Source organism: Poecilia mexicana, unplaced genomic scaffold (genome assembly GCF_051168715.1).
Source record: "Poecilia mexicana isolate PSO_F unplaced genomic scaffold, ASM5116871v1 scaffold_13, whole genome shotgun sequence".
NCBI classification, from domain to species: Eukaryota; Metazoa; Chordata; class Actinopteri; order Cyprinodontiformes; family Poeciliidae; genus Poecilia; species Poecilia mexicana.
The window spans coordinates 12520799-12544259 of NW_028263382.1; the positions used below are offsets into that span (position 1 = coordinate 12520799).

The 23461-nt window shown below is 36.3% G+C and overlaps 4 protein-coding genes across 5 annotated transcripts in view; 3 read left to right on the forward strand and 1 right to left on the reverse strand.

Moving 5' to 3' along the window:
- The first annotated feature begins 3006 nt into the window (after positions 1–3006).
- LOC106910042 (olfactory receptor 52N4-like) lies at positions 3007–4140 on the forward strand. The gene has a single exon (XM_014976592.2). The coding sequence runs from the start codon at positions 3202–3204 to the stop codon at positions 4138–4140; it is 939 nt and encodes a 312-aa protein (XP_014832078.2). The 5' UTR covers positions 3007–3201.
- A 1962-nt stretch (positions 4141–6102) lies between these two features.
- On the reverse strand, positions 6103–10096 carry LOC106910044 (neuronal acetylcholine receptor subunit alpha-10-like). The gene is made up of 5 exons (XM_014976594.2): positions 9626–10096; positions 8040–8185; positions 7765–7919; positions 6896–7428; positions 6103–6794 (listed from the first exon to the last, which is right to left on the reverse strand). The coding sequence occupies exons 1-5, from the start codon at positions 9684–9686 to the stop codon at positions 6103–6105; spliced, it is 1587 nt and encodes a 528-aa protein (XP_014832080.2). The 5' UTR covers positions 9687–10096.
- Positions 10097–10413: 317 nt separating this feature from the next.
- LOC106930544 (acyltransferase PGAP2-like) lies at positions 10414–13609 on the forward strand. Its single transcript, XM_088011688.1, has 5 exons — positions 10414–10977; positions 11788–12037; positions 12208–12314; positions 12421–12529; positions 12835–13609. The coding sequence occupies exons 1-5, from the start codon at positions 10786–10788 to the stop codon at positions 12963–12965; spliced, it is 789 nt and encodes a 262-aa protein (XP_087867814.1). The 5' UTR covers positions 10414–10785; the 3' UTR covers positions 12966–13609.
- A 1906-nt stretch (positions 13610–15515) lies between these two features.
- Positions 15516–23461, forward strand: part of LOC106930550 (alpha-2-macroglobulin-like) — a 38190-nt gene continuing 30244 nt past the window's right edge. For both annotated transcript variants that reach the window (XM_088011689.1, XM_088011690.1), the window contains exons 1-18: positions 15516–15616; positions 15740–15920; positions 16052–16208; positions 16290–16342; positions 16946–16966; positions 17566–17728; positions 17812–17896; positions 17996–18116; positions 18408–18525; positions 18633–18742; positions 19065–19232; positions 19353–19580; positions 20482–20545; positions 21322–21467; positions 22236–22385; positions 22532–22666; positions 22775–22856; positions 22981–23116. In XM_088011689.1, the coding sequence (XP_087867815.1) occupies positions 15531–15616; positions 15740–15920; positions 16052–16208; positions 16290–16342; positions 16946–16966; positions 17566–17728; positions 17812–17896; positions 17996–18116; positions 18408–18525; positions 18633–18742; positions 19065–19232; positions 19353–19580; positions 20482–20545; positions 21322–21467; positions 22236–22385; positions 22532–22666; positions 22775–22856; positions 22981–23116 (2204 nt within the window). In that variant the 5' untranslated portion in view covers positions 15516–15530. The remainder of the gene's footprint in view (positions 15617–15739; positions 15921–16051; positions 16209–16289; positions 16343–16945; positions 16967–17565; positions 17729–17811; positions 17897–17995; positions 18117–18407; positions 18526–18632; positions 18743–19064; positions 19233–19352; positions 19581–20481; positions 20546–21321; positions 21468–22235; positions 22386–22531; positions 22667–22774; positions 22857–22980; positions 23117–23461) is intronic.

The following is a 23461-nucleotide window of genomic DNA, read 5'->3' on the forward strand; positions in this document are numbered from 1 at the left end:
TCTTCAGAACCAATCTTCTGAAGTCAGAGTTGCAAGCGGGAAACTTCAAAGTTAAACCTGACTGCCCTGCAGACAGAAAGCTGCTTGTAGACCAAACAAACAAATCTGACAATTTCTGCTCCTTTCCACCAGTATGAACTCAGCATGACTCTGAATTGTCCAATTCACAACAAATGTCATCTTGAGGGACTTGACAATAAATGTAATTTCAGTTCAAACACATATACATTCCAATTAATCCTAGTTATCAACTAGTGCATTAAGAATAATGCACCATTAAAATTAGTTTAAAAAGCTTTCTAACGAACCCCTGCAGACTGCAGCATTCACTCCTTCTGGACCACCATGTATTTCTTGCGCTGTGTCTTTTACTTTACAGCAGATTATTGCAGCGTCCGAAGTGAGGCCCTCTAAAGGATTATGAGTGGCCCTCAATTCTAGAAAGATGCAAATCTGACCTGCAAGCACAAGTGTTTGATTCAGATGGACACTTTTTTTTCATCTTTTCACAGACAACTAAAACTTTCTTAAAACAACAACATTTTAGGTACAGCAAAAAGCATTTCTCATTTGTTAACCAGGCTTCTGCATCCATCTTAATTTTGTTGTTATTGGAAGTATAAAAATTCAGCAACTTTTACACAGAAGTACCCCTGAATGCATCCGGGTCTATTGGTTAATACAGCAAGTGTTGCTGAAAAAATTGTAGCCCACACCACACTCAAAAAATTAGAAAATGTCTGTCTACTAATAAAAACAGATGTTAGACTTTTTATATACTTTCACATATAAAGAGTGATTTACAGATTTTCTCTCTTCTACAAAATCTGTTTTTGTTCATTTAAATAAAATGCCATATGTTTAGTTTATTATTGCACAAAGTAAAACAAATACACAATAAATTTATTTGCCAACTTAAAAAAGTGACATCCAAGTGCTTTCAACTAGACAGTTTTGGCCTTCAGGGCAAAAAGTTTGGACACTTCTACTGTACAGAAATTACAGCGTTTTGGAACCTGAGATCTTCCTGCTGTAAAGCAACATTGGTGACTGCAACTCTATGTTATTTTTTTAATTGTGGTTTATGAAAAACATTTGATGTGAGCAAACTATTAGACATCTGTGACATAACGCTCTTCAATATGGAAAAATTGCATCAATTGGTTGTTTCATTTTGCTGTCAAAACACTCTTAATAATGAGGCCCTTTGAGATGTGATTAAATTATTGTTATTAACTGTCTCACAAAATAATTAATCCCTGGACAAATGCTAACCACCTCGTACCTCCATCTAATGTAAATCTTATTTCCCACTAAGGGATGTTGTCCAACCACTCTCTTGGGAGGCGGCAAGTAAATCAGTTGTTAAGTTGGCAAATGAGGCAACTTTGAAAACTTCCTAGTGTGTCGTTTACTAAATGAAATGAGCAACAGTGGTTACAAAATAAGCAAAAATGTCTCATTAATAAGACCATTGATGTCGTTTTGTTCCAGCAGCATATTTAATTGAAACAGAGCACTGCTGTGGTCATCTTAGTCCACGGGGAACAGAGACCACAAAAGCACAGTTGGGACATCGGGAAAAGCTAATCATTTTACCCCAGAGAAACTAACTTTATTAAACTGATGATGATTTCATGGTCATGCTGATCTTTTACTCATTTTGTTGTATCTTTCTTAGTTTACTGCATATGAATCATTTTACCACTTGTGTCCTATCAAATTTCAGAGCATGTTTTTTTGTTGTTTGTGAGTTTTACGTGAGCACCCGGTGTGTTTTTAATTACTCAAATTAATGGGAGGGTCTAACCAATTACCAACATAATCTAATCAATTCAAAAATACAAATTAACTACAGATTTTGGATCTAAACTATCTTAAGTAAATTCTAACTTCCCAAAATAGAAAACTAAATTAGTAGAAATTACAATTTGCAAACTATACATAAATGGCCACAACAACTCCATTAAGTCAGTCACTGTCATGGTTAGTTGACACATTAAAAATGAACTGCCCAAAATGCCATTGATTGCTAATACAATATTTTAATGAAATTCAAATTCCTCACATAAAACCTTGGGTTTTAAACCTACATATTCACAGTGACATCGATGCATCATTGAATGGGTTATTGGTTTCGGTTTATTCTCATTTGTTTTTATTTTATGTTTTTTTTTTTGTTTGTTTCACTTTTACTTAGAAGTTTAGCTTAATGTCTCTAACTAGTTAAAGTATTTTTTTATGGAAGTTGAGATATTTTGTCAATAAACTCATTCGGTTTGTGTTTGTGGTGTATGTATATGTAGTGCTTGATGTTTGAGAATGCCAGTGTTTTAATAAGACAGTGTTCTGTAGTCTGTTTTATAAAACCACATCTCACCAGGAAGGTATTCATTTGGTTATAAATTCCCTATAATCAGGTGATCCCCGACTTAGTAACTTTGATGAAAATTGCCACCTTTGCTAAAAACTAATTTTGCCTATTTGTAGCCAAACCAAGCATTTTCCTGCACAACATCTTTATTGTAAGTTTACTTAAAGATGCCAAGTGTTGATTTGTTTTGTTTTGCTGTTTTGTTATTCTATCCTGGTAATACTGAAAATGAGTAAAAAAAAAATGTCTTAATGTAATGAGGAAAACTTACGTTCTAAAGAATCCCACATCTGCACATGTGGGAAAATCCTTCTCACTTAAAGGCAGGACATAATCCAGCTCTACTAACACATAACATGAAATAAAATGTCAACATCTAATTAACTTGGGAATCACTCCTACCCCAGCAAAGTATTTATGATTGCAGACATTCCTCAGTCTGGCATCAGCAGTTTTGGGGTTTTATAGAGTACTTCTATTACACATGCATGTCAAGAAAAAAGGTAAGCATGTTGCTTCTGATTAATATTTTTTACTTGAAATCAATTTAATCTGCATGTTTTTTTTTCTTTCTCCTCATTTATATTAGTAATGTAATGGATAAGACATTACAGATAACATTTCTACTCAGATGATGGTTTACAACTTGGTGAAAGTACATGCAGTGATATGAAAGTGTTTTTACTGAGTCAATAAATAAAATAACATTTGTAAATATATTTTAGTACACACAATTACATGTTTCGCTTTGGTCAGTCTGTGCAATAGTTTTATATAAATTGTTACAATGTACTTTTTTTTTTAGATTTCTCACCATATGAATAAAAATGGGGGAAAATACTTCAATGCCATCTGATATCCTGGAGATCCAAGGATTTGAAATATCTCCAGAGTACATATACCCTCTGTTTTTTTTACTTTTGTTCGTATACTCCACTCTGCTCTTTTCTAACGTCGGCGTTCTCACACTTATCATAAAGGAAAAGAGTTTGCACCAGCCCATGTACTTCCTCTTCTGTAACCTGTCTGTGAATGACCTGATCGGCAACACAGTCCTGCTGCCTCAGCTTATGGCTCATGTCCTGTCCACCAAACGTTTCATCACCTACAACCAGTGTTTGCTTCAAGCTTTTCACAGCCACACCTTTGGATCTGCATCGCACATGATTCTTGTTATCATGGCTATCGACAGATACGTGGCAATCTGCCACCCTCTGAGGTACGGCTCCATCATGACTAATAAAGCTGTGATCGGCCTGTCTGCCACTGCCTGGGGCGTTTCCTTACTCCTAGTGTCTGTGCTCTTAGGTCTCACAGGCAAGCTGTCCCGCTGCAGATCAGTTATACAAAATGCCTTCTGTGATAATCCATCACTGTTCAAGCTTTCTTGTGAGGACGTGTCCATTAATAACATATACGGACTGTTTTTTACGGTGCTGTTGTTTACTTGTTCGATTGGAGGCATCACTGCTACTTACATCAGAATAGCTCTCATCTGCTGGATGAAGAAAAACAAGGAGATGAATAACCGAGCGCTTCAAACCTGCTCAAGCCACCTCATTCTTTATCTGATTATGCTCTGGTCAGGGTTCCTAACTATTATATTGCATCGATTTCCAGATCATCCAGACTTAAGGAAGATTGCATACATTTTATTTCATGTCGTGCCTGCCAATTTAAATCCTATTATTTATGGACTACAAACAAGGTCATTACGAGATAAGATTGCACAAATACTCAAAAGAAAAACAGTAATTTCCATCTAGATGTTTTTTTCCTCTGCATTTTTACATTTTTACAAGGCCAATACCCTCATTTAATTAAAAGCTTAGAGCTTATAGGATTGTGAGACATTTTCAATCTATGTTTCTCCACACCATTACAAAATATATCTGATGTATTCTGATGCACTCTGTTGACACTCTAATTGGGAACTCTTCTTTTTTAAATCACTGTCACACACAGTGAATAAGCAACAACTTCCATATTTTGGTTAATTTGGTAAATTACCCTGTACTACTCTGTATTTTGACCTGTCATGAAAATATTCTGTTAATCGGATTTTGATTGTATGAGCAGTCGGCTATGAAACTCTGTAGCAGTGGCTACAGAGTTTTAGCCACTACTGTGGCTAAAACTCTGTAGCTAAATGACTTAGTGACCTCTAAAAATGAACTGTTTTAAAAGATGAACTCCATTTCTACCTAAAATATCAGGAACAGTGAGAAACTCTCCTTTTCTCAAACTGCAGGAACATTCTGATCATTTTGAGTGAGTTGTCAGTTAAATTTGAGTTTTCTGCAACGATAGCAACAGCTTAATAAATCATTTCTGACACATTGCTTATTGCTTATGCCTTCTCCTTTTACATCTGACTCAGCAGATAGTTTTCAGATGTATTGTGCATGTTCTTTTATTTATTATCACAGCAGTATGCTCACTTTTTTTTTCAAGCCACGTATAGAAGATGCTAAAAATGTTCTTTAAACTATAACATAATGTCCGTTATCATTGTTATTCATTCACAACATTGTGTTAACCAGAGACAAAGTCACTAATGACTTTTGTTATTTAAACCATTTTTAGTTACTTTTTGGCTATTATTAAACAATGCTAGATTTAATAAATAAATCATTCTTTGAGCTTTGACTAAAAATGTAAGTAAATATCAGATGTACTAAACATGACATGGGCAAAATGGTATGTATAGAAACTCAAATTGTTATGTTCAAAAACTTAGAACTAACATTGAAATTTAATTGCCTATCCCATGACTGTAACCTCTTATGAGTATTTAAAACAAAACAAACAAAAAAAGGGGGTAAAACAGTTAAACATGGCGCTGATGTCAATTTCCATTAATCGATTTTATCCATCAATGTCCATCAATGAGCCTTGTATTCATTGGGACAGTGACAGCTGGAGCAGATGGGAAAAAACCATGCAATACAATCCTCTAATCCTGCAACTTTTAGATGCATCTCTCCTCTGACACATCTGAATTGAATAGCTCAATTTACTCATCCGTATGCCATTCAGCTGTGCAGAGGCCTGATAATGACCCGTTCATTTCATTCAGGTGTGTTTGAGGTGTGTATGTCATATCTATCATCTGGTTCACCTCTGTCTACTCCTTCTCTCAGCTTGGTTTGCCTCTAATTAGTTCTCTTTGTTTTGTAATTTCTACCAATGTATATAAGCTCATCGGTTTTCTTTGTTCTTCATTTAAATTTCCGTTATATTGACACTTTCTGCTCCTGTCACCCTGATGCCTCTGTTTCTTAAGACAGTGGCGTCATGTAATGTAAGTTTTTCTGTTCATAATTGAATTCATCTTCATCCTACATCTGCCTCCATCCTGCTGCATTTTAGTCTTTTCTAAACGCCAACCATGACAGTTGTATATCACAAAAAAACTCTAAAAATGTTAGGTTTATGAATACCTTTTCAAGGTACTGCCATAATGTCAGACACCACTTTCTTATGTTGCATACAAAAATTTCTCTATCTAATTTACAAAAAGAGCTCGGTATTCTATTACTTAAGAACAAGAAGAAAATTTACCCGAGGTAAAAACAAATATAGTATACATTTGTTCTTGATTTGCTAACAAAATTTGCCTTTTATGGGCTGCAAATAAAAATATGCTGCACATCTTTCTTAAAGATCTCATTTTATCATTTGGAGGCTTTAAAGCAGTTTTAACAATCAAATAAAAGTAGTGCTGATTAAACGGCTTTGCCCATGATAAGGAGGCTCATAAAAAACACCATTATAAAAAACATCCACATGAAAAAGCGATCTAAAACTTTGGCTACTTTCTTCCACTCCCCAGTCCGTTTCTGTGTGGCCCTCTGATCTCTGTAACAGTTGGCGATGTATTCAATGTTATGCAGCAGTGGCCCATCGGTAGGATAAGTGTTAGAGGAAATCCTGTCATCTTTTCTCTCTACATCACTCACGCCTCCCTTCCTGCATCTCACCGGATCCCCTGACTCCCCACAGTCCAAGAAGATGCCGTTCCTCCAAGTGCTGTTATGGTTTGTAGGATTCCTACTTACTGATCCTAATGGACTTAGGATTTGATCCATTTCTTCTCTCTCCTCTGTGATGGCGGATCCAGCTGTTTCCTGACCACTTTTGATGATGCAGTCGTCCTCTCTTCCTGGACACACCTGCCCATTCATGGTGCAGCTAGTGTTGCTTACAAGTGCAGGTTCCTGTCTCTCTGACTCTGCCGACATGCAGTTCTCCCCAACTTCATAGACAAAACACATCCGGGCCATGTACTGCAGAATGACTTTCTTAGCCCACTTGGGAACGGGCTTGGCATCTGGGCCGCAGTGGTGAATGTTCATGATAAAGATGGTCAGGGCAGTGGAGGCTGTGATCATTGTCATCGTTGCAATGTAATATTTTCCTGTAGAGGTTAAAAAGGCAAGAAAAATAAAACATTTGTGCCATGTGTCTGCATGTTGCAATCGTGTAAAGTGGGATTTGAACATACATTATTTTCCTCACCAATTAGTGGCACGTTCTCAGAAGGTGGCATAATTTCTGCAACCAGCAGCTGGAAGACGGTGAGTGCCAGCAGCACAGTGACTCCCAAAGAAACCTTTTCCCCAGAATCAGCAGGCAGGTAGAAACCCAGTGGAGCCAGAAAGGAGATCATCACACATGGTATGAGGAGGTTGAAAACATAAAAGGAAGCTCTTCTCTTTAGCTTCAGCGTGTAGGTCACGTCTGGGTATGGGTCTGCACAGCATCCATACTGAACAATATTCTTCTTTGCCGGCATGCCGAGAACTTCCCACTCCACGTTTTCCACCAGGTCAGCCAGGTCGGCGCTCTCCATGGCGTTCAGGATGTCCAGCTGGTTTCCATTGTAGGTCCAGGAGCCGTAAGTGAACCTGCACTGTTGCCCATCGAAGGGGAAAAAGGACACATCCACCTTGCATGAGCTCTTTGTGATAGCAGGGGAATCCCACATCATCTGGCCGTCATGCCGGATCACCACGTTGGTATCCATCGGGCCGGTAAAATGGTTGTCTGCGCTGGAAAAACAGTCAGCTTATCTCAACAAGTAAATTAAGGCAATATTGTTCACAGCCATTCCACAAAGAAAAGACTCGATTTGTAAGACTGTTAACATTTTAAGGGTTTTTGCAAGTTAGAATTTCTCGGTTATTGTTTTTGTCAACATCTGGTCAGTCAGTGTAATTGTGAGGGATTTTCTTTTTTCTTTTTTTTTTTTTTGACTAATATGTTATGAACTATCAAGGACCAGAAATAAATTAGGCCATTTGTTTATTTCTGTTTATTGCCAATTATGGCAGCATCTGTTCACCAAATTTACAAGAAACTTAACTATCAACGCCCGTCGAACATACCTGTTATATAGCACTATATCAGGCCTCCATACATAACTACCAGGAATACGGATGGTGTCGAGTCCATCGTACTCATCTTTATTCCATCTGAGGTGCGCATCAAACCAGACTTGCCTTATCCACAAATAAGCAGTCAAAATTTGATTTCGCTCATCCTGTAAAAAAAAAAAAAAAGAAAATGAAAATGGGCATTAAAAGGCATGTTATATAATCCTTTCAAACAGGGAAAAGTTTAGTTGAAATGTATCCTTAATGTTTGTGCTCTGGTGTTTTACCATGTCGATGATTTGTGAGAGTGTAACCTGCAGAGTCACATTCAGGATGTTATTTGTGTCCTCCACAGGCCTCAGCGCACTTGTGTAGTTGGTCATTAGGTCCGTCAGGAGCTTTTGGGCATATTTGGCATATGTACCCTCGCATGCTTGGACAGGAATAAAAACAAACTTAGAATTTTGCATTAAGTAAATAATTATATGTCCTGATGATTTTGATTGATGTTAAAACATAAAGGACAGATGTTTGCACAAAGGGAGATTAAACAATGTGCTTCTTTGCATTTCAGGGCATCAACATACACACGATAGAGTGGAGAAGAAGAGAAACATGACAGAATATGTGATTGCCTGACAGATGGTTGGGGGGGGCTGTAAAGTGAATGATAGACTACAATCCCTTTCTGTAAGTGTCTAAAAATAGAGTTTATGAAAATTAGATTTTATGTTAAACAGAAATTTTAATAAATGTGAAAATGAATTTAATAGGACAAGGTGTATCTACGGCAGCAACAATGGATGAAAAGTTACAGCTTTGGCTGCAGAAATGGATTTATGCAGTCCAGATGTCAACCCTAAAACACAGCCCCTCAGCTGGACAGCTTGTCTGTGGGATTACTGCAGCACAATCTCTTATAAACAGGTCACACGTTTGAGAACTCTGAAAAAGGCTTGAGGATAAGAGGAGGGGATATGAGAATAAATGTATATCACATGATATTAGAAAGGCAGAAGATAACAATTGAGTTTTTTGTTTATTCTTATGACGGGTGCTTAAGTTAAGCCACAGAGGGAATCAACAATATAGGAATCTGAAATTAAACATTTGAAAGATTCTGGGAGAAACAAACCTTAGTCTTGGTTTTGGACTTGGAGTTATTTCCATTTCCTGATCATAATGGATTGTTTTTTGACGGTGATTGTTGGGGTGGAGGACACAAGAATTGTCTTAAGCAGAAAAGGTTTGAAAACCACAGCTCAAGCTCATCAGCACTCAGTTACACTATGAAATATAAAAGATCCCTTAAACTTTGGGGCATTTAAACGCAACTTGTGGAAAAACTGCAAGATTATTAATATACCATCTTATCTTAACACAACATGGACATATTTACAAAAGGAAATTTAAGTGGTGTCTCCAGCTGAAACTATCATGACACAGAAAATCCTAAAGATCATTGGATTTTCATAATATTTCAAGACTTGGCTTTATTCCTGTGAAGTTCTTGGGGCATTTTTGTCGGCTAATTATGTCGCCATGGTACCACAGTAATATCATGACGTCAAGCAGGTACTTCGCATTGTTATGGCAGACCCCAATGAGTGCTCCGAGGTCTATTTTGTAAATACTGAAATAAAAAAATTAAGCGGTATTTTAATTTACAGTATTTTTCGCTATAAATAAATAAATAAATAAATAAATAAATAAATAAATAATTTTTTTTTCTGGGACTCTTTGCTGTTATTGCCAGTGACTTTGCAGCTGTTGCACAGAAATCCCCTCCTTGTACGACAATAAAGGATATTTATATTCTATAAAAACTAAAATAAAAAAGACAATAAATAAAAAAATAAAAACAGAAACTTACTTGTCATGGCACTTAAGAATAGAAATGAATGAAGTAAAGTCGGACTTCTCCAACGTAACATTTTCCAAAGCAAAGTATCTGCGGTCAAGGACCCTTTTTGAATTGTTCGGTGTTTAACCAATTTCCTTAATAATAATAATAATAATAATAATAATAATAATAATAATAATAATAATAATAATAATAATAATAATAATAATAATGCGCTTATTCCTGCAGTAGCGTGTGTAACGTCTGCCTCCCCACGTCAGCGCAAATATTCGGCTTATGCAGATTGTCAGTTTTGATAACTGCACTAGATCCTATGCACTCATGCCATTACATGACGCAGTCTTCCGGAGGCGTGGGCTAATGCGAGCATTGGATTTATAGGGGCTTTAAAAAAGAAAAGAAAAAAAGTAAAAAAATATATATGTAAAATATATACTGCACAGCGTAAATCACTTAAACAAGCCGTCACGCAAACGTAGAGCGAACTGATGGACAAAAGAAATCCGTCATTTGATTGTTGTTTTTCAGCACCGCGGAGAGCGTCCAGAAACAAAGCGCTGCTGACGCAGTATTTTTACTTCATTATGTTGCCTTTGATCAGTTGCTGTGACATGTTTTCGCATGTTATTAAAACCATTCTATGTATTATTTTGACACATCTTGTTCACTGCTCGCCGTCTCTTCCGGAAACTGCCATTCTCCTCCCACTTATGTTTTTCCTCCCGCTATCTTCCGCGCAAGGATGACAGCAGCATCCTTAGGCCTACTATCATCTGTTAGGAACACATGGATAAAACTATAAAGATGAACGTTTAGGAACTGAAGATGGCTGGATGACGTCCCAGTCTCTTCTTCCTGGCTCGATGGGATCAGAAATTTGCGGCTCCTTCGCGCACTGACATTGTTATTGTTGAGCCGGTTGTAACTGCAGCGCCTGCTGGGCAGCAGTGAGCTGGGTGGAGGTAATGGTTTTACAGAATGTATCCTTTTTAGAAACATGAATGAATTTATCAGAATAAAGATGACTACTTCATAATTCTAGCCCTAGCCGGGCATGGCATGCACACTGCTAATTATTATAACAGTAAATATGTATCATGCATGCATAATTTTCTGTGAATAGAATCATGTTGCCTCTTTTGTGACGATGTGATTATTATTTTTGTTTAATGTTTCCCCACTTGCAGGGTAAAATGATCCAAGGCTCAAACATTTTGGGCTATGAAAGGCCCCTGGTCATCAGGATATCATTCGCCACTTGTATTGTTGTTACTGTGTGCCTGCCACTGTTAGGACTCATCACTTGCGTCTCGATATCCTCTCTCTTTCACTTTGAAGATGCTACTGGTACACATTGCCAGGTAATTTGTTATTTTCCAACAGCTTTCTGGAAATGGTTCTTTTATTAGAAATTGTTTCTTATTACCAAGAAACCATTATTATTACCATTATTACTAATGGTAATAAGAGATCATTTTCTTTTGTGAAAAGAAAATGACCTTTGCCCTTTTGTCTCAAGGTCAAAGGCGTCTTAATATAAACAGGGTTTTTTCAGTTGCTTTAGTACTTCTTAAATATTTTTTAATTGAGACTTTTCATTTGAGTGCATTTAGTCATAAAGAGTACCATGCTTTTTATTGAATTTATTTCATTAGTTATTTAATTAACCAAAACATCCAGCAACTTTCTGTTACATTTTACACAAATCCTCTACTAAACTTAACAGTGTGCACTGAGTAATTTTCTTCATATGCATTATTTCCCTTATATTAAACCCACCTGTTTTGTTTGCCAGCAGAAATCTCAACCTTATCATTTGATCAAAACACAGAGAGAAGCAGAGAGTTTACATTAAAAATGAACTCATGTGTTCTTTCCACATTAAAGCATTTTCACTTATTGAAGGTTGTTGGTTTTTTAATTCAAAATATTTCACTGTCACATTAGTGCACATTATCCAGTTGCAACAAAATGAAACTTTGATTTTATAAGTTTTTCTTAGGTATTTTCTTCTTATTATTATTATTATTATTATTATTATTATTATTATTATTATTATTATTATTATTATTATTATTAATTATTATTATATTTTATTTTATTTAGTTTTACTTGTCACATTCTGCACCTGTGTGAAAAAATAGAATACATTCCTCCTTCTTTGTCTTTAGGTGCCCAACTACCTGCCATCCATCAGTGCCTCTATCAGCCTCAGTCCTGAGTGCCACATATGGCGATTCTGCATCGGACTGCACTCTGCTCCGAGGCTTCTGGTGGCCTTTACCTACTTCAGGTTCTACAAGTCCCGCTTTGCTGCCAGGTCCTCCGAGAGCGCACTCAGCTGCTTGAACTTGACCTTTTCCATTTTTGAGAACCTGGGCCTGCTGCTTCTTACATATGTGTCATCTAATGAGACATACTGTGAGTGATCCAGTTACCATAAGACATGCATCAGGGTTATTTTTTGGATGGTGGAGTCTTCATTCATACATTTCTTTACTAATTTAGCAATTTTATTTTGTTACTGAATCATCATGTTGAATATTTTGATGCCTGTTTCTGAACATGATTTCTCCTTCCTCCCTGTTCAGTTGTGCATAAGGAAGGTTTCGTCCTCTTCATTGTGAGTTCGCTTATCTATATGCTGATAACCTGCCGTTTGTGGAGATCAATTAAAAAGTATTCATTAAGTCCCGAGGTAAAGAATAGTAAATATAAAACACCACAATTCTATTAAATCTATCTACTTTAACTGCAGCATTTGAGCCTTGTTTGTGATGTTTTTTTGTTTTTTTTCCTTAAAGGATGCCAAGTCTCATCACTGGAAGGTTCGCTTCTTACTCCTCAATGTTTGCTTCTGTGCTTTTGCTGGATTCTTCTACTGGAAACACAACATGTACTGTGAATCAGGAAGTAAGTTTTACCTTGTGTCATGTTTGATATTTTAAAACGCTGACACAAAAGTTGACAAAATTCACACAAGATATAAACCTAAGGTTTTGCATAAACACCACAAAGAATTGATGATTACTAGTGGAAATAGAAATTAAACATGTTTTAAAACTATTTCAACACATAAAAATAGGAAACGTGTGGCATGGATATGTGATTTCAACTTGTAATGAGACAAAAATAGTGATGGATATTTTTTGTCTGTGTTATAAGCAGTGTAAAATGCTGGCCAACACATGCATGTGTGATATTTGTGTTTTTTACAGGTTACACCTTTTTTGCGCTGTTTGAGTACCTTGTCGTCTTCTCCAATATGGCCTTCCATCTGACAGCAGTGTGGGATTTCAAGAGTCGGGAGGTTGTGGTCATTTCCTCCTTTGAGGATAAAGACTTCTGACTAGAACCTAAAGATGAGCATGATAAATGTGCCGGCACTAACCCACATGATGAAGACAGCAGCGATCCAGTTGAAGAAGATTGGGATGGGCTTTTCCACATTTTTTCATAAGGACTATTCTTAAGAGCTTAAAGTGTGTCAATGTCAGTCAAGTGCAAACAGATGATACACACATATATACATGATGGATGGAGAGACAGCTTTTGTTCAAATGTTTCTTATGGTTGCCTTCAATTTCACACATTATTTTAGGTGATGTGAAATTTTACTTTGACATCAAGCACAGCAAGTACAGCAAGTACTGTATGTCTGCCAAAGTACAGTAGATGTGTTTTAGTAATCTGAATACATCCCGAGAAGTAATTGCTTCAAACACAGATTTTATATCTTTCACCAAATATATTATTCATATTGTTGTTGAGACCTGGAAGAGGTGTTCCAGTTGTGTTTTATAATAAGCATTTACACCCAAAATAGTATTAGTTTCTCTGCTCAAAAATAAACTTACTTTCATTGGTCGCCTATTAAATGGCACATACCTCCAGATTGCCATAGATGACAAAAGTCAGATGTTATCTGTCATTTAAACCTTTTACGTTACGTTTTGTCAATAAAGTATTCGCTACGGAGGAGCACCTTTCTCTGTGGAATGCAACACTAACAGTGATGCTTGTTTAAAATAACAGTACATGTATTGCATATTACATTATGCTGCGTCAAATGTGCCACACTCACCCCCTTAACAATCTGCTTATTCTTATAAGAAACTCTTTTTAAAGAGATCTAAAAAAAATTATGTTTCAATATTTTCCAGAGTTTATTCATTTATATTTAGAATCAAAAAACTACAGTGGTTTTGTCGGACTCCATGAATTAAACAAGATCCCATATATTAAAATGTTTAAGAATATAGGAGCCTTTTCATTATTTTCCCCTATGAATTGGAAAATTGGGAATTTAAAATAATTGCTGTAGTAGAGAAATCATTCGCTTGAAGGGTTCTGCAATGCTTCATTGTGTCCACTAGATGGCTCACTGTCTCTGAACATGATTGTAGGTCACAGATGTTTTCTGTGGAGTTATATCTCCCACACCATTACATCCAACTCTGCGCATCCGTCCATTTATGTTGTTTCTCCATTAATCCACGGGCTGTAAAGGACTGAATTTGATACCGCTGTGTTTATCTAATCTGTCAGTCTACCGATCCGTTCATCTCTGCATTTATTCGTTCTACACAGTTCTCGTAATATTTGCATAACAAACTCAAACTCTCGATCCTGTTTAAAGGGCACTGTTGCACAACTTTGCTAACACTAATGTCAAAGTTTTCACCTAGAAACAATAAAAATGTAGGTTATTTCCACGACCAGAAGAAATGCAGATTAGTAAAAGCAGGATCCAAACAATTCAGCAGGAAATTTAAAAAATAATTTAAAATAAATAAAATTGATCTTGGCCACTTGAAAACCTTCAATCTGATCTTGCTCAACAAGTAGTAAAAATTTGAACGTAATATTGCATGTTTAAATAATTGCACCATAGTAACAAATTATTGAATTATCTGTTTTTGAGATATATATATATATATATATATATATATATATATATATATATATATATATATATATATATATATATATATATATATATATATATATATACAGACACACACACACACACACACATTTACTGTTTTAGAGCCTCACCGCAATGCTGGACATAATGGACCACCCAGGACATCCCCTTTATGACACTGTCCTTTAACAGAATGTCTTCAGTCAGAGGCTTCTCAGATAGGTTGTAGTACCGACAGCTACAGGAGATCCTTCTTGTCCACAGCCATTAGCATCTACAATGACTGAAGAAACTTGGATAGTGTTAGTCACATCATTTACTTTTCATTTTCATTTCATTTGGGATTGATAAGGTATTTTTAAAAGGAAGCTGGAGTACCCAGAGAGAACCCACGTATGCACAGGGAGAACATGCAAACTCCACGCAGAAAGACAGCTGCCCTTGCTGCTAGGCAGCAGTGCTACTAACTGTGCACCTGTATAACCCACTCACTAATTTATATGGAAAAATCTAGACAATTAAAACCAGTAAAAGAAGAAGAAATGAACATTCCAACAAGTTTTGTTTAAACAGCCAAGAGGTGTTTTCTGTCTCACAATTGACACATAGACAGTTACAGCCACATTGACTTTGCAACAGAGTAAACAGAGAGTAAACAGATGATTGGCTCTCATTTCACTTTAAGTTCAGTTCCCTTATTATTTTATTTAAAAGGCTAAATTTAGTTTGGTTTCAAGTTTCATAATTGCAAATATATTTATTTGACTTGGTACAAACTTTGTTAAACTTCTCTTATCTGGTATTTACTCTAATGATTAAAGCAAACATCTGTTTGTAGCATTTATGAATGAGTTATTTTCTAGATACCTGCAGGAGAAACACACATGGTGTGTAGAAGGTTTGCACTGTGAGAGTGAAGGTAGGCGGGGGTGTTGTTATCTGCAGCTGTTTGATAGAAAGTAACTCAGAGGATCAGTGCAGTCAGACATGGGTCATCCTGGGAACCAGATGTGGACATGGATTCTGTGGGTCGTCTTTTGTGCAACATGTGTTGGTCCAACCTTGGCCAATCCGTGAGTTTATATGAACTTTTCAGAAATATGTTTATAATTAATTTGAATAGAAATTTTGGTAGTTTTCCACTCCCGAGAGGATTCAGACCACTGAAATTACAGCTGCATGTTCACTATCTGCAGATATTACATGGTGACCATTCCTGCTGTCCTTGAAGCTGGAGCTCAGACAAGATTCTGTGCGAGTCTCATGGAGCCCAACGAGACTCTGACCATGACCGTCTTTTTGAGGTCTCAAGAAAACAACACCATCCTTCTTGAGAAGACCTCTACGGAGGAGTTTCTTGAAATCATTCAGTTTCAGGTCAACTTTCAAGAAAACGTGGCACTGCATGCTTTTCAATAACAAGCAACCATCTATTGTTTCAAAGATAACATTGTGTTACGAGCAAGAGTTTCATGTTTCACATCATTCCAAAATTTTTGTTGACACAGGTCCCTTTAGTGAAAAAAGAAGAGGTGCAGACATTGGAGGTGCAAGTAAGAGGAAACACATTTTACTCAGAAGAAGTCAGGAAAGTCCTAATCAAAACCTACCAACCCATGACCTTAATCCAAACAGACAAACCAATCTACCTCCCTGGACAGACAGGTAATTGGGTTACCAGCATTAACTTTGACAAGTTAATGCTGTTTACCTAAAACATCCATATGATCTGAAAACTTCTCGTAGTTCATTTCAGAGTGGTCTCAATGGATGCAAAGTTCAGACCAATAAATCAGCTGGTAAGTGGCTAAATATTATTGTTTAAAAAAAAATCCATGTAGAATGTAAACAAATCAAAGGGTTTATTTGATCACTGTTCAAATACTGCACACCCCCTAGAAGTGGGTCATGTTAATGTTTAAACATACACGATTAGGAGTCCAAAGACAAAATACTTTCAAATCATTTCAAAAAAGACATGGGAATGTGAAATATATCCAATCTGCCAGTCGTTTTCAGAAAATGTTGTTTCTGATCTCAAACCTTCATGGCTACCCTGGCCAGCCTGGTTTGCTACCAGAAGCATTTTCATTGTGTCTTCATAGCTTTTCTTTTTAAAATTATTTGGTGAGGGTGATGGGTGATGTAGCCATGTGTGCTGCTTAACTAAAGATCTGCAATATCTACAGTCAGTCTGCTGAACGATCAATGGTTTGAGCCAGTAGCTGTTTAAAACAGGTTTCTAAAATCAGTTTCTTTCTTTGTCTAACATAACCAAATGAGGCTGTCAGTCTAAGGCATGAAACTGAATAACTTGCACCAGATAATGATAATGAAACTTTCCATATTATTCTCATTTTTGCTTGACTCAGACTTTTCTTTTTCCTCTCTTTGTCCAACAGTACGGGGTCATTGAACTAAAGGTAAGCAAATACAAACTGCTTAACTTGTAGGTTTAGTTGTTTTTGTTGCTGTTGCGACAGCTGGTATTTCTTCATTCATGGCAACTATCCAGCTCTGCAATTAGAAGGAAACAACACAGTGCAGATCACATTTTAGTTTTCTTTTTCAATTATTTTGAGGAACGTTTGTGTATAGCATGACATGTTGTTCTTATGGGAGGAATCTGACAGATTATTTAAGCCAATTTTCCATTTATGTAGACAACAAAGTATTTTATCTTTTTTACCCCACAGGTGTCCATTGCAGATAATACCTGTTATCCACATATTTCAGTTTTACTTTCAACTTTTTAAGTGCATTTTATAATTGCAGGACTCACAGACAGCTGTGAGATGTTTTTCTGCCAAGCAACAGAGATTCATTGCCTAATGATTGGTTGATTTTCTTCATTAGAAAATAATTAATTAATGATTATAAAAGACATTGAAATACAATAATGTAATTTTATTTATTATCCAATAATTAATTTAATAAATAGGCCCTCATTGAAATGCCTGAAGGGCCCTGACAGGTCATCAGACATGTATAGTGTCTCATTGTTTTTTATCTGACCGAACAGGATCCGAACCAGAACAGAATCGGACAGTGGCTCAATGAAACATCCACCAAAATACTGCAGCTCTCATATTCCTTAAACTCTGAAGCCCGTGAAGGATCGTACAACATCATAGTGACAGTCAGTGGACATAAGAACTATCACCCCTTTAAAGTGGAGAAATATGGTATGTTAGAAATCTTTTCTTTTTTTTAAGAAAATCTTTTCTCTTAAAATCTACCTGGTAACATGTACCGTTCATGTGTTCAGTCTTGCCCAAATTTGATGTAAACATGAATGTAAAAGAAGAAATCTGTATTGTGCAGAAAGAGTTTGAAACTAAAGTATGTTCAAAGTAAGTAATGTTTTTTTTTCTAGTAAGTAAATATCAGAACTTAAAAACTAATAATAATACAGTTATTCTCTGTTGATGAATCTGTTCTAATTTAACCAGGTACACATATGGACAGCCAGTACCAGGAAATGTTACAGTGAAGGTGTGCCGACCTCTTGAGCAGTCTAGAAATCTAGAGGAACTTCAGATAACGCCTCCCTGTGAGACAATGACAAAGCAGGTAAGGTTACCCACATTTATACTGTACCTAAAGGTATCTATACCAAAATGCACACGACATAAATAATGCTAAAAACAAATATTAATAGATTGACAAATAATTATCACATGTGCATGCAATAATTTAAATCTAAAGACAAACACTACAAGTTAAAAATTCTAACCTCTTTATTGCTGATTGGACCAGGATGTTAGTCTGTCATTTCACAGAAAACATCAGTCTAAAAAGATTGTTTCTACCGTTTGTTGTATTCATCTCAATTATTTTTTTTTCTTCGCTTTTTCTTTTTAGATGGACACAACAGGCTGTACTACATTTGAATTTAAAATGTCAAGTTTCACCAAAATTAGACCAAACTTGGTAAAAAATAGACTTGATATAAGTGCCACCGTGGAAGAGGAGGGAACAGGTAAGTCCAGCTACGGTACTCGACTCTTCCTTTTTTAAAGCAGAGTTTTTCGGAATAATTCTTCAGATATGACAATCATATCATTTTTGTTTTTTTTTTACTTTCAGGTGTTTCACACTCTCAAATGATGAAAATACAACTTTCAAATGTTATTGGAAAGCTGGCTTTTGTTGATCTTCCCAAGATGTATGTCAAAGGCTCAAATTTGGAAGGGAAAGTAAGAATAATTCAGAGCAGTGAAAAAATTATTTCTCTCTTTACAGACTTCATGGACTTTGCTTATTTGTCCCAGTTAAATGTTAGCCCATCAAACAAATGTTAATTTCAGACAAGGATAACCTTTGGATAGGTTACCTTAATGAATCATCAATTGAATACTGCATTCTCTATTTACTCAAGCTATCTTTCATTTTAAAATTTGTTTGATTTAAATCTGAAACATTTAAATGTGACAAAAAAATCAAAACAACAAGAAATGTATTACATTTCTGAACGGTGGTCATTGCACTATTTTTACCACACAATTGTACTTTCAACAGGTCAAGGCTGTTGACTTCAATGGGATGCCCATTAATAACATGACGCTGTACTTGATTGAGGGTCATGTTTGGTCTTCACGCTTACTGCAGAACCTCACAACTGACTCCAGTGGTTTTGCCACTTTCACTGTCAGCACAGACACTTTTGTTGGAGATATTTTCTTTGGTGTAAGTAAATCATGGCTCTCAACTTGCAGTTAAAGTGCACTACAAGAACAGTAAAATACAATTTTGGTTTATCTTCCAACCACCATCAGCTCTGTCTGTAATATGTTTTTCTATAATCAGGTGAGCAGTTTACCAAGATTGAGGTTTCCTCCAAGTAGAACGGCTTACATTCCCTCAGAGCATCGTGTAGTTTTGCAGTTTCAACCTCCCTCTGCTGATACTAAACCTACCAGCTCACTGAAGATAGAAAAGAGCAAAACAACACTTCTGTGTGACAAAGAGGTGGAAATCGCCATTAATTACACTTTTGTGCTTGAATCACAGGCATCTGTGAACATCATGTACCTGGTGAGTAGTTTCTCTGGTTATCACCACTGAAGATTTTTAAATAAGTTTTAAAATTGATTGTAGCTGACAGTTGCAAGTCAAAGCTTAGCAACTCTCAGACAGCTGTGAGATAAAGAAAAAACTGATTTATTAAGAGCATTGCTTTTTTTCAATTCAGCACAGCATTACCTTCTTCTAAGTAGTCAAAGAATGTATTTCATTGTGATCTGTAAAAGTGTTCCTGTACAGTATGTGACACAAAAGAGACAAAAAGAAACCCAACAACAACAACAAACAGAATAATTGAATTTTGATATAACCATTTAGATACAAATAGTCATGGCATTACCATATGGCTCAATTAAATTAAATAATATTAAAGGCTCAACCTAGAATGATGCTTCTCTTTATACTTTCAAACACAGTGTTGCTTTGTAGTGTGATGTCTATCAGAAGACTTTGACTTGTCTCAAATTCCTGAATCTCAGTTGTGGGATATGTGGGTTTCTATTATGGATGTGTTACCCTGTAATCACATGGACGATACACAGCAGATGAGTAGATTATTCACATCTAAACTAAACACCTTATCAGACTTTATCAGACTTAGTTTTGAACTCTGGCTAAGCCATTTTAATACTTTGAACTTTGATGCATGTTGGGATGAAGAATGGCACTGAAAAAAAAATGTTTTTCTTAGGTTTGGGGTCAAAACTAACTGGTATTCGGAACTGTTCATATTGCAAAAGGCCAGATCATCCTTAATTGGTTTCTTGAACATGAATTGGAGTTCACTGGACTCCAATGATCTACATAGTCAGCAGCTCAATTCAATAGAGCACCAACAAGTCAGCTGTTCTTATTATTCCTGTTATTTGCATAACAACCATGCATTGCATTAATGTCCGCTGAAAATCCTCAGGTCTTATACAGAGGAACTATTGACAGAGGAGGACAAACACAAGTTCAAGTGGAAGATAAACCAGGTGTGTAAAGACCGAGTCTTCATATATTCAAAACATTTCAGATTTTAATTTTAGAATGCTTGGATGATCATTTTTAGTGTTAGCTTTGAGGACAAAGAAACACCTTTTGGACTCAAAATGACAGCATAATATACACACCAAAAAGAAAAAAAAACCCGTCATGTTAGGTGGGAATTATTTAATAGAGTCATTGGAGCCACAAACCCCTCAAACTTGGGAGTTGCTTCGTAACATATGGGGAGTTTTAAGGGAAAATTTTGATGAAGTGTGCAATGTTGTGAGACCTTTGGTAGAGCCAGCTGCGCACCGTCCAACGAGCTGCCAAATGCAAAAATTTTTGATAAAAAATAAACTCAACATAGCGCAAACACTTTTAATTGAAAAATGTGTTTTTTGTTTCTATTTTAGTTTCCATGTTTCGATGAAGCAAATTTGTTTTCACAATTCCAATTTGCAGAATTTTAAGGTCGATGGAAACACAGTTGGCCTGATCTTTTTTCCCTTGAGGCTGATTGAACACACCAATGCCTTGTCAGCACCGCTTAAGGGCTTCCAAGGCAAAACATAAGCAGGTGACAAAATGGAAAAGGAAAAACAACATCTTAAAGTTAAAGTTGTAAACTGATCATCCAGGTTTAAACTCTTCCCAACTACATCAGCAAAAATCCAAGGAAATTAATTTATAAATGTAATTAATTTTGTCCATAGAAAGTACATAAATGCAGCAATCCCTCATAGCATGTCTAACAATTGGATGTTATGTTTTTCTCTTCCAGTGAATGAAGGCGTGGTGTCCTTCAAGCTGCACGTGTCTCCAGACATGGCACCTGTGATCCAGGTTGTGGCTTACGCTGTCCTCTCCAACCAGAACATGATTGCTCACAATGCCGAGTTCTCAACAGAAAAATGCTTCAGCAATAAGGTCAGCAAATAAGAGAACGAGCTGCGCCAAATATAAAAGACACCACCAGCATTATGACATAGTCCTTATATTAACTTCTAAAGAAGCAACATATTTTGTGCTAAGCACGTCACTTGTTTTACACTGCAACATAAAACTTTTATTCAGAATAAGACAATTTATTGGGTAAATAGTGTTACAGTTGAATTAGATACACCAAATAAAAAGACACATTCACTTGTTTTCTTCTGTCTGAAGTTAAATCAGACCAAACCTTTCTTGTTTTAGGTCAGTTAGAATAATTTTAAAAAAAAACAACAACAAAAAAAAAACATATTTGCTAAATGCCAAATAATATCTTCAACCAGACTAAAGTTCTGTTCCTGTTATCGTGGTTGATTTTTTTTTTCTTTCTTATTTGTCAAAACATGAAGCAGTTTGTTTCAGATATGGTCTTAAATACACCCAGGTGTGCCTCCACTTAACTCAAATGTGTCAGTTAACCTATAAGAAGCTTCCAAAGTTATGACATCATCATCTGGTCTGTCCCTCATGGCTTAAAGAGACATTAATTATTCTGAAAGTAAACTTTTGATTTAAATCTCTGGCATATTCTTTCTCTCAATATTGTGACATTTAACGGGTAGAAGTAATTTTACTAATTCTAGAAACGGGAGAAGTTTAGTCAGATTTAAGTTTAGACGGTGAGAAAAAAAAAAGTTGAATGTGGCATTTTATTCTTTGTGTGAAAACGTCTGGTTCCAACTGTAAATGTTGTGTCCTCATCAGGTGTCGGTGGAGTTTTCTCCATCACCGGCTGTTCCAGGAGAGGAGACGAAGCTGCAGCTGACGGCCCAGCCTGACTCCCTGTGTGGCGTCAGTGCCATCGATCAGAGCGTCCTCATCAAGGAGCCTGGAAAGTCTCTGGATGAAGACAGGGTGACAGCTAACAACATTTAGCCTCCTTCAGAGACATACTATCTATGGTTATGTTTTTAAATAAAAGTGAAGCTCTTAAGCTCTTTTTTCCCCAAAGCAAAGTTACTGAACACTTCCCAGCTCTAAACCATGTTCTTTTTCCACAGATTTTTGCATTGCTTCCTGTCAGGAAAATATTATATATACCATATAAGGTTCACGATCCCAAAAAATGCTGGAATGTGAGGATGAAGAGATATTTTTCACCTGCTGAAACAGAGAAAGCCAATATAGTTTTCCAGGTACCAAATGTACAACAAACATACAATTCAAAATGTTTTACAGTAAATATACGTCATTTAAAACATATTATTCTATGTATTTTTTGTTGTTTGTCTAAAACTGTGTAGAGAGTAGGACTGAAAACAGCAACAAATTTGCTGATGGGCATACCCATATGTCTTAAATTCAAGGGGAGAGAATATGATTATGGTATGTTGTGATAACTTCACAGCTGTCAAATAGGACAGTTTTTGAATTCACTTCTAAAATGGAGGGTGGGGGGGAGTGTACCACTGTTTATAAGGTCTGTTTCTCTTTCTTCTGGTTCTTTAAGTCCCATTAAAAGGATCTAGTTTACCAATGGCTGTGAGAGGTGAAGCAGGTTCACGAGCTGCTATGGTTCCACAACCAGTGGAAACAGTTCGCACTTTCTTCCCTGAGACCTGGATATGGGACATCGTGGAAACAGGGTGAGACTTTAGAAGTAATGGTAATAATAATTCAGCCTATATACAATGGACATATTGTCCAGCCATCTACTTTTTATTCAATTAACATGAGCAGTTTGCATTTCTGGTTAACTGTAAGGACGTAATTGAGAAACAACATTTTAATATCTCCAAATCCTTTTCTTGGGTGCTTGGATGCCCCGCTGGCCTGTGTGGGCAACTTAAAGGGGCAGTAGTATTATGTATTTTCTAGTCACATAATGCAATGTTGTAGCACAATCAAGTAACTATGTTCCTTTAGTTTTTATGCAAATGCTATATATGTCAAATATGACTTAAAAGGCATTTGATTTTGTAACATTGCTC